This window comes from Neolamprologus multifasciatus, chromosome 1, assembly GCF_963576455.1.
Source record: "Neolamprologus multifasciatus chromosome 1, fNeoMul1.2, whole genome shotgun sequence".
Lineage (NCBI taxonomy): Eukaryota > Metazoa > Chordata > Actinopteri > Cichliformes > Cichlidae > Neolamprologus > Neolamprologus multifasciatus.
The window spans coordinates 12,800,010-12,811,328 of record NC_140439.1 but is presented as its reverse complement, the minus strand read 5'-3'; the positions used below and the strand labels follow the sequence as shown (position 1 = coordinate 12,811,328).

At 42.8% G+C, this 11,319-nt stretch overlaps 1 protein-coding gene and 1 long non-coding RNA gene across 4 annotated transcripts in view; both read right to left on the bottom strand.

Moving 5' to 3' along the window:
* Positions 1–11,319, bottom strand: part of mapk6 (mitogen-activated protein kinase 6) — a 14,066-nt gene extending 2,747 nt beyond the window's left edge. Inside the window, exons 1-8 of one of the 3 annotated variants that reach the window (XM_085157113.1) lie at positions 11,101–11,319; positions 9,572–9,769; positions 6,413–7,326; positions 5,977–6,294; positions 1,240–1,384; positions 696–860; positions 364–559; positions 69–186 (exon numbers count right to left, since the gene is read on the bottom strand). In XM_085157113.1, coding sequence (XP_085013239.1) covers positions 69–186; positions 364–559; positions 696–860; positions 1,240–1,384; positions 5,977–6,294; positions 6,413–6,649 — 1,179 coding nt within the window. In that variant the 5' untranslated portion in view covers positions 6,650–7,326; positions 9,572–9,769; positions 11,101–11,319. The other 2 variants (XM_085157029.1, XM_085156956.1) reach the window with 2 other exon arrangements.
* On the bottom strand, positions 1,455–5,970 carry LOC146525408 (uncharacterized). Its single transcript, XR_014873829.1, has 2 exons — positions 4,073–5,970; positions 1,455–4,001 (listed from the first exon to the last, which is right to left on the bottom strand). It is a non-coding gene; the product is annotated as an uncharacterized LOC146525408 (long non-coding RNA).

The window sequence follows — 11,319 nt, the reverse complement described above, 5'->3', positions numbered from 1 at the left end:
AAGGTTCTGAAAAAGCAGTGAAAATAGTTTTGATAGTAGTATTGACGCGTTTGTCAAAAATAACTCACCTGGACGACCTCTTCGTCCGTTACATCGGAGAGTGCCCTTGGGTCAACCTGAACTTCGTCTGGGTCATGGGTGCTGTGCAAGTGCCAGTCAGCTTCTGAGAACTGGCTCTCATGATACCTAATGGAGTAAGAAATAGAAAGACTTCATTAGCAACAGTCATATACAGACTAAGTTTGCAAATAAACTCTAGTCAAACAGGAAGAGCTGCTCACTTGCAGCAAGCACAGCAAAACAAATTCCGCTGAAGTTAATCCCAAGAGAATATGTGAGAGGGAAATAAGTGAGAAGGCACACCTGTCACAAGTGTGGCTGTGGCTCTGGTCCATGAGCAGGATATCATCTACCTCATCCTCAATGTGAAAGGGGTGCAGAGACACAGGCTCATCCAGGGGGAAGGAGTAGTCAGCCATATAGGGGTGTGCCAGGGCCTCTTCCGCAGTCAGACGATCCATGGGGTTAAAGGTCAGGATCTTCTCCAGGAAATCAAGGGCTGTAAAGGAGAAGGACGATGAGATTATCAAGATGGAAATACGAGATGTGATCTACGAAGTACACGACCATGACCCCAGGTTCACAAGCACTTCATAAGGCTCCAAGTACTTCTGATTAATTAAAGTGGTACTTACCCTGCGGACTGACATCAGGCAGCAGTTTGGCCAATGGTGTGTGAGGCTTGGTCATGTCATTGCGGATAAAGACGGGAATTACGCTATGGAGCTCCTGGCGGTCTTCGTCTCGTAGTACAGGGATTGACTCCAGTATCAGCTGCATCTGTTCCAGTTCATGGGCTCCTGAAACAGCAAACAGAAATATTATGGAGTTTTTTAGGAGAGAACCCATGACTCAACTTCTGCATGACTGAGGGAGTTTGAGTGAGGCAGCCTCGATTCCCATGATCTGATTCAGATCATGGGAATCGAGATTTCATTTGCCTTGTGGTCAGCTCAAGGCTGTTTTAACAGGAACAGTCTCTCCCTGCACCGGCCGAATACGCAAAGTCAAACCAGACTGTCTGGTTTACCATGTGTTTAACAGACTTAAACAAAATTAGCATATGTGTCATCACACCTATACTTGACATTTAACTCTGTCACTTGAGCCACCTTAAAGACTGATTTTACACAAGGTGTGAGGAGTGAGTCTGACATAACAAACTGAGTCAACATTTACCTGCAAACAGGGTTTTCCCTGTGAGCATCTCAGCAAAGATGCAGCCAGCAGCCCACATGTCGATGGCTTTGGTGTAGTTGTTAGGAGAGAGCAGCAGACGAGGAGATCTGTACCACTTTGTGACAAGACCTTCAGAGAGATGGCCCTGTCGTGGTGGGAGACCAGACATTAATTGTAACCCTCTATAAAATACATTACAGTACTGGAAATTATCATTATTATTATTATTGTTATTATTATTTTTTTTATGAGTGAAAAGTTACTTTCGGTTTGTCTTCATTCAGAGGTAAGATGCTCATAAGTCTGCAGTGATTCACAATAAAAGCTATGATTACCCTTGTTTCATGTACCTCCACGTTTGCCACACAATACAGGTAACAGGAGATGTGACCTTATCCTGCAAGTCTTTGCTAAACATTCAGAGCCCTGTGCCATCTCCTTAACAGCCGTACGCTGTGCTGGTCACGTACACCACACAGCATACAAAGACCCCCCCGCCCAAAAAAGAAGAGACCAATGAAAAGAGGGGAGATCAGACACGCAGGCCATGTCAGCAGTCTGAGCAGGATAATACCCCACTGCCACTAACCTGCACTCAAACAGTGCCTGACTAGTCACAAGGCCAGGAGGGCACCAAGCATAAAGGAAGCTGACCTCTGTATGTGTGTCTACACACTCAATGGGGGGAGGGGGAGTGGTAAAACAACACCCTTGCTGCGCTCTTTTTTCCCCCCACATGCAGTGGTAGTTTGTGGGACCAAAATGGACTGCTCACCACCGTGGGAGGCTCCCATTTCTGCCCAAATTTAGCCACAAATACTTGATGTCATGCTATCCTTAAGTGCCTGCAAGCCCTTGTTTTGATGGGACCTATAAACGACACGACATGTATTCCTTCCTACAGGTAACCAGCTAATCCGTCTGTCTGAGAGAAGATTGTAAAGAGGTGGGGGGAATTAAGAGATAGTCTGGCACATAGACAGGTCATACCTAGTGACTAGGACCAGAACCCATTCTGAGAAGCAGCTGGTAAAGCCGACCTGTGAGATTGTGCTTATGGGGGAGAAACACACACAACCAGCTTAACAGAGAATGTAAATTAGGTTAGCTTGAACGAGTCATTGCAGAGAGTAAGGACAATGCGTAATGGACTCTGAACTAAAAGGAACAGATTAAAGTTTGCCTACCAGCTAAGTGCATAAAGTGCATTAGGTGAACCTTCCAGCTCAATTCTTTTACAGATTTTCAAGCGGACCAGTCACCATAAAGCTTTAAAGCATTAACAATGTCAGTACCTCCAGCAGCAGCTGGTGAATAACTTCTTCACCGGATCTACATCAGCTCAGGCTGACATTTAATGATTCACAACTAGGCCTCTCCATGTGACAGGCTGCGGTTAGTCAGAGCAACCTCAAGCAGGTTTAACCAGATGTCAGTAAAGGTGGCTTCTGGAGAATCAGAATGATCCTCCCCCACCCCCCCAATCCAGGATAAAGCTGTTGACTGAAAAATAAGTAATCAATTTTCTTGCCAAGACAGATTCACTTCAGAGTTCAACTGTCAAGTACTAAATGAGGAGGATTTGCGCCTAATAAATAAGAAAAAAAAAAAACCCATTTCCATCTGGATCTTTGGCTTCTCTGAATAATTTGTGATACATCTGCTTGCTGCAGAACAAGATTAAACTACTGTTTAAAATCAAGAAAGTACAGGGTGGAATAATCAAAACCAGCTCTCTAAAACTCATTGAGCCTGAAGTCAACTTTGCTGCATTTATTCTGAATCTTGTAAAGTCTGGCACCAGACAGGCCCAGTGGTAGCTAAATAACTGGGTCAAGTATGCTTTTTATTGCAGCTGTGGCTTAGAATTGTTCACTTTGATGAATGTGTGGCAGAAACAAACCTTGTGAAGGTCTTTTATAACATTCCTAACAACGTCACGGCTATCATCTCTATAGCATCTCAAATTACTGAAAATTATACCAAACTACAGGCAAGCACAAGATCACACTTTTTCAATATTCAATAGTCTGACAGGCAACATGCAAATACAACTGTTTCCACAGCACAAAATTATGCGAATGTCTGACAAGTTTGCCACTTTTTTCTAGGCGTCATAAAAAGACAAACCTTTAAATGGTTTGCCAAGCCAAACGATCTCTCAGTGATAAATCACTAGAATAGCAAAGACTAGACTGGATGTCACTTCTAGAGAATGTATTTTTGACACACTCAAACTGCTTAACTTAGACACACAGTAAAAATTGTTGAAGCCTCAGCAATTCTTGTTTAGAACTGTTAAAAGCTTCTTTGAGTGACTTTTGGTTCAGCTTAGTCTCTAGCTAAAGTTTGGGACAAGACTGAAAGCAAACGCAGGCTTTAGATCAGCTTCAAATAAGGCTCTGAGCAAGGCTCCCACAACGAGACAAAGGGCTGGCTGGGAAAAGGAGGGGAACTGGGGTTGGAAAAGTTGGATGAGTGCACGTGAATTTTTGTCATTCTTGAGTATGAGCCACTATTAGGCGAGACCTCAAAGCTCACAGACAGACAGAAACTGTTTCCCCACAGAAACAGGTAGTTGTGCTTAAACCAAAGCTATGCAGGATTATTAAAAGCCTAAAGGGAACCATGAGCTGTTGATGTCTTTTAGCCAAAGCATCATAAGAAAGAAAAAGCGTGGGAGGAAAGGATTAAACAAACGCCTCGTGAATGCACCACTGATGCATGAATCCAAGATCACATTACCGAAGCTAAACTAGAAACTGAAGTTCACTGGAAAAATAGAGCTGCTTTTTTTTATTTTTTTATTTAAGAAATGATGTTATTCAAATACATTGCACTCCAGCATCCAACCACTGTGTCTCGGACCCTATGCTGTAAATAGAGGGTGGTCGTGAAAGAGCATTTGCCCCCCAGTGAATGTGGCATGTGGTCAACAGTAAAACCAACTGTTTTTTTTAACACCTTCACGCTGTGCCACTGGTGTGTTATCTGGGGGTGCTGAGTTCATTTTTAAACACGCCTCATTTGTTCTTAGACACTCACTTTAAATGAGTCTGGGAGCCATACAAAGGTGGTTGGTAAAGATACTAGCTTAACATTGCCCCTTGGTACAGCTATTATCACAAAAACAATGAAAAAAAAAACCCAAAACAAAACAAGCAAAAACACAGTAAGGAGAGCTTCATGGAAAACCAGTTAGTCAATCTGACTATAGCGTTTTCATCTTTGAGCAAAACAGCAGTAATCTGCTGCAGTACATCTTTGAGCTCTGACCCCAGGCAAGCAGCTTAAGGAGGGAAAAAATAAAAACTTCTCTAAAGCGTCTGGCCTGCTACAGACACCAAACTGTGAAGCTCTCATTCCTTCCCAGCAACTATTACCTTACTCTTCCTAGTGCGCAGTGACATACTGTCTCAAAAGACATGACTCATATGAAAACAGAGCTGAAAATGTGACTACATGACTAAAACGCAGTTTTCGTATTTAACTGGCAATTAAGCCAGTTATGGTAAACAAGGGTGCGTAAGTCTATTTCGAGGGATGCATTGTGTGGCAGGAGCCTGGATGAGTAATGGATATGAATGAGACAGTACCATCCACAGAGATCACCCATCACTTGAGCCCCATTTCCCTTCTGTGACTAATCCGAGACACATGCAAGCATCTGACCACCTTAGCGCCTCAAGAAGATCCGGGCAGAGACACAGAGGGAGGGACAGGCTTCCCAACCTAGATTTCCTCACATTACACCACCATATGGCCATCAACTGGAATTTCCTCATCCCTTTATAAAGGTGACAGCAACACACAAGAGCTACACAGGCCTCCCACCTGGCTGCAATTACACCGGCTGATCTATACTCTTCTCGCACTGAAGACAGAAACAGCTTCTTTAATGCTACAATTACATTGCTTCACAGAACAAAGGAGGTTTTATAGAAAGCATTAAAATGTGTGCATTCAACAGATGGGGTGCCAGCATTTGGCTTTCTAAGCATGTGTTTACAGTAAGCATCTTTCAGAAACCAGTGAAAAACCATCAACAAAGAAAACAGCACGGGACACAAATGTCTTCACTTCTAAAAGTCTCATGCATGAGAATTTGCTTATTGGAGCAATGACCTCATGCAAAGAGAACTCATGCAAAGCATTCTCCTTTCAGATGTAACAAATCCTCAATTTTTATTTTTATTTTTTAAGAGCAAGATGTCCACAACAAATTGTTGCAGCCTCAAGCCTTCGTCAGTTTTCTCTAAAAGCTGATGGAGGCGCAACGTTGAACTCTTCCGGTTTTGTGTCATTGTTAAAACATTACCCCCCCCCACACACAAACACACCCCTCCGCTGGAGATCCTATTGTAGCACGTCTTAATTAAGCCACATTATCACAAACTAATCTCCAATTCTTATCGTCTATACTTTTACATAATGGAAAAGAAACATTTCCCACAGCTTTGTTTTCAACCCTCACTTATGAGAAGGGAAGGCGAGGCCTTACCTCAAGGAACCACATCCTTTCTAGCTCACTTCCTGCTCAAAAAACTGCGTCACCCTGGGGAGTACCACATTACTGGGCAATAAACATCTCGTGTCAGAGCAGCAGAGCACTTGTATATGGGCAAAGAGTTCACCAACGCTGCTATATTTGTTCTGCTTTGCGCTGTAGCCTGTGCTGCATTATAACCACCCATCATAAACCACAGCAAACCAGCAAAACTCTGCAATTGGTCTTACCTTGTGAGAGTAGTGAGGGTCCATAATGCGTGCCAGTCCAAAGTCCCCGATTTTAAGTACCAGGTCCTCCGTGTTGACAAACAGGTTGGCAGGCTTGAGGTCACGGTGTAGCACATTGGCAGAGTGGATGTATTTAAGGCCCCTGAGGAGCTGGTACATGAAGAGCCGGGCGTGATCCTCTGAGAGAAGGCCCCTCTCCAGTAGCTGACACAAATCAGTCTCCATGTACTCTTGCACAATGTAGACGGAGTTGACCTCCGTAAGAGACACCACATCCTCTGTTAGCCTGCGACCGCTGGGGCCCAACGTCTCAAACACCTAGTGCCATAAAAAGGAGGGTATGTGTTGATCATTAAGTCTTTTCATTTTCTGTCACACCCAGATAAAATAGATAGCAACGTTTTCTTTTTTTTAAACTTTGAACCTCCCAACATACCTTGACAATGTTGTCATGGTCGAGGCGTCTGATAATCTTGATTTCCCGGAGGGCGTGCTTGACGCTCTGGGGATCAGTCAAGATAATTTTCTTCACGGCTACACGCTTGTCACAGTCAGTGTCAACTGCTGAGAACACGAGGCCATTCCCTCCGTAGCCCAGAGGCTTCAAGTCCATGTAGCGAGAACCCAGGTCAAAGCCGTGGATGTTCATCAGTGACTCAAACTTCTCTGCCATAATGACTTTATTTTGTGGGCTTCTACACCAAGCTTCTGCTATCTCTAATGTTAATCCTCTGGCCCGTTTCAAGCCCAATTTTCGCACTTAAGAGGAATCCCCGCCCACCCCTTGCTTCAGAGGTTCGGCTGACCCCTGTACAGACGACTACCAAGTCACCCCCTCTAGCTGTCACTGTCAGATGCAAGGTATTAATGTGTAGTCAAAGTTTCCTTCCATTTTGAGTAAGGAGAGAAAATCTTAAAGTTGAATTCATCCTCCAATCCTGAATGTGTGGATATATTTAAATGAACAGCTCTAAGTAAACTAGTGTTTGTAGACGGCAAATGGAATGGTCTTTGAGGCAAATTAAAGCGCACTGGCACGATCTTAAACTATAAAAGCACGTAATTGCATCCTCACAGTGCAAATACATTCAGTGTATGACTGGTCCTGAGCAGCTTCATGTGAAATGTGCGTAAACGCACTGCTAATTCTTTTCTTTCCTTCTTTTTTTCCTTTGTAAATATATGTATAGATCTGTCTGTATAGTTTTCCTGTCAAGTCACGTCGTCTATAAAAATTGAAATGAGTCTGGCCTTTAAGTCTCTAAAGTAATTTCTCAGCCTCAATGATCAGGTGGCTCTAGCTCGCCACAGTCGCAATCAAAACTATCCTCCATTTTATTTGGATATAACCTGAAAGACAAAGAAAAACAAAAACAAGAAAAATAAGTGTGAGAACACATGTAGGGTGCCAGAGCAAACTGGGTTTAAGCCCATCATTTGACATATTGTTTCCGTCTTCTATGAAGATGTCTCACTCTGTAAGGCTGACATGTGTTAGGGATTTCCATTAAGCAACAAGCTGCCTCGCTCGGCCGGCTTTTGAACGCGGTGATATTACGAGAAGCTAACCCCTCCCCCGCTCCCAGCTCCAGTGACGCGCCTGCTAGTCCGGTTTTCTAGGTATCGTTAAAATTAAAGAGATAACATTTAGAAGCTTCACGAAGATCAGTATCCACGAGAGTACACGAATACTACACATTAAAGACGAATAACCGTGTCCACAGCGCCTACTTTTGGCCCTCGCCCGGTCTCTGTTGACTAGCTCGCGGGGGAGAAAAAAAGCGAAGAATGGCAGTGTAACGGCAAGCAAGCGAGAGACCGCCGTTGATCTAATTTAGAACATAAACACGACCACCCTTTGACGTTAACATGAGCTAAATTATATGTGGAAAACATATCTCACTACATCACTCATTTTATATACTTAAAAACCATTAAGCCAGCGAGAAATGTGCCGACAGCGCGAACAAAGGGGTCGTTGTTGGCGGAGGCTTCTGACTACGTGGTACAGCTTTCCTAGCGCTAAGCAGCACAAAGCCGACGTCGATTAAACGGCTCGAATAACAGCGAATCCTCAGCGAAACCAACATAACATGTAAATAATAATCAGAATCTTCATATAAAATGTTACTCACGGTCCTTGTTTGTTGCATTAGGCGGGCTATAGTTTTAATCAAACCCAGACGAGGTTTGACTGCGATCCGCTCCCGGTGCTATGCGGATCTGTTGCAATCGCCATTTAGGCTAGGTAGAGAAAGGCAGCAGCGACGTCACAAGGCCACCTTCACTGACTGTCGGAAAAATGTCTACTACGACTACGAGTCTTCAACAAACAATTTATTTTTTTTACTTATTTGTTGTTTTCCCCAGATTTTAGTTGCATACTAGCAGTTATTTACAAATAAATATTCCTGATTTATTTTTAAAATTATTATCAACCCACTATTACATCGATAGAATACTGTAATTATGTCTAGTTCTAATACCCTAGCCCCACTCTGGGTTCACTGGGTTCATTATTCAGACAACAACATGCAGTGAGTTGGCACTGCTTCATAAATAATGAAGTTTAACTTAGATCATTTGCATTATTTCTAAAAATCATGAATTAATCACCTCATGTTTCTGATCATTTTTATTATCACAGAAACACAGCTGTGTCATATTACTCATAATACATGTATTGATATTTTAGCAGTGTAATGAACAATTAAGTTGGTAAGCAGCTGAAATGTCAGCAACTGGTGATTGAATTGGTTAAAAACAAATAAAAATAAAAACACAAAAATAATCTATTGTTTCTAGCCCAGACCTTTGACAGTCAGATATATTTATAGGTGGAGCTGTAAGCTTCGAGCAGTACTTGAATACAGCAGGAATCATTCAAAACATTTGAAGTTGGAGTTCATTCCAGCTCAGTGTTTGTGTTTATAGTCCAAGTGATAGCAGCACTGTACCACAGGCAACCTCACCATCACTTACCTCACTATCACCTCTTGATGCATGCAAAGTTCAACCAGCCGTAACTGCAGGCCATTTTATAATAGACTAACCCCCAGAAGTAACAAACCTCTAGAAAGAGTTTTTTGTTTTGTTTGGTTTTTTGTCACTTGTTCTATTATGCAACATAAAATGAGGATGCCACAAGATAATGGACCAGGAAGAACATTCTGTACCCAGCCTATTTGATCTCCTATCTGGAAATCTGGGGGGTGGAAATACTGCATTATAACCTGCAGAGCAGATACAGCTGTTCATTTTAGTTGAAACACCTCAGTGCGTCATTTGCTTACGCTTTGCTCTTTAGTATTTTACATTTAAAATTTGAGTTGTCCTCCAAATAGAAAATTATTGCCTATTTATTGCCTCTCAGAATTTCTGTTGAGAAAGCGTCATCCCTCTATTTTCCAACCATTGTTAAATTTTACTCAAGGCAGCATCAATAGTACGAATGGTATTATTTGTCTTTTCTTTGCAAAACGAAGCTGTTTTCTAGCTTTTTGTTTCATTTTATTTATTTTTTTTAGTGACGCGCAGTAGTGGTCTTGTCAGTGACTTAAAAATTAAAAAAAAAAACCCCGGACAGGTCACTCACATGCGCCATGCGAATTTACTCCCTTTGGCACCGACAGGGTGTTTCTCTTTTAGCGGCCCGACATCACGTCACATCAGATCTCCGCGAGGATTACACATCCCGAGGAAAAGAAGTGAAGAAATCAAATACGGCACTGATTTGATTCCCTCATTCTACGGATGGTCCCGCGGAGCGCCCGGTCCTCCCTCTCTGTGGATGCTGTGAATGGAGGGATGGAGAGGGAACGGGTGGGTGGGCAGGAAGGAGCATCATAGCCGCAGAAGTCTACATCAGCATCCGCATGCAGACCATGTGAGTGCCCATGTGTCCGACAATGCGGCTGGCTCTTACGGGCCGGGGTGGGCTCTGCGATGGAGAGAGAAACTACATGCTGCCGGAACGTGATGCGACTGAGAGAGAGAAATGTTGGGGAAAGACATGATATAGTTCACCGCTGCTCTGAACATCAGATTACGATTGGGCTATATGTTACCCCGTCCATTAATGCTCCCAAAGACGTAGAGCTATGTAATTACGTACTTTTATCAGCTATATTTTAAAAGCATAAAGATCTAGCTGAGGTGTATTTATTTATTTATTATTTGTTGGTTTGGTAAATCTATTATTTATAAGCAGCTTTTCTAGAAAAGATTAGTGAAACTGCCTTTAGAAACTGCATTGAGTGTGCTTGTAAAAAGTGATGCAAATATTGCCAAAATGATCCTTTATTTGATTTCTGAACCATCCTCTACAGAAAGGTCAGGTAGCAGCTTCACTGTCTTTGCTCCAAGTCACTTCCTTTGAGCTGATCAGGTAGAAATCAGAAAGAGAGAACTTCTCTTTACTGACATCTAGTCCTTTTGCACTTAACTCACTGATTGTGTGCGATATACAGCTCCCTCACCCCCACGAGTGCTCTTTTCTCTGTGTTATAGAGCCAAGAATGGAGGTCAGAAGATAAAGTCACATATTGTGTCTTTCACGAGACCCTGCCCTCACGTTTTGATCATGTTGGAGACAGAAGATCCTGACTTCTGTTACTTACATTTCAGTTATTAATGATATATCTCCGCAGGGTCATTACACTCTGTGCTCTGGGCTTCCTCTCTTTTATCATGAGATATAAGAGAACTGTTTCTCCAAGTCTTACACAGAAATGTCTGACTGAGATGTTGGTAATTTACTTCTGTTTCTGCCAGTCTTTTAATCATTGGCCCAACACAAACACAGCACTATTGCAGTCCATCAGTGTTGTTTGCTGTGCACAGAGTGTCTCATGTGTGGAAAATGAGTGTGTGCACATGCTGTCAACCTGCTTGTCACGGTGGTAAGAGTCTCTTACTAAAACACACACTTTCACCTTTAAAGAGTATCTGAGTTTATCTCAGCTCCATTTCTGGACATTGCTATCCTCCTGCATGCATCCCCTGTTTTATTATGTTGAACCTGTTCTTCATTTATACAAAGTCTGCACAAAAACTAAAATGTCCTCAGCTCCTCTCAAGCATGCTCATTCCTTTATGAAAGACAAAAATCTTCTGGTCTCTTACCATGGCTGAAATTCTCCAGTGACGAATGGAGCAACATGGTGCATGAGTTAATAGTCCATTCAGAAGAGTATGTTTTATGTCCGTCACTCCTAGTCCGAAAGGCAGAAAGCTTGAAAGACCCAGTGCACTCCACTGTCCGTTCATATGTGTGCGAATGTATTCTCAGAGCCTTGGCGGTGTGTTATCCTACTCCATGTGCCCCTGGTTGTGAGGTGGAGC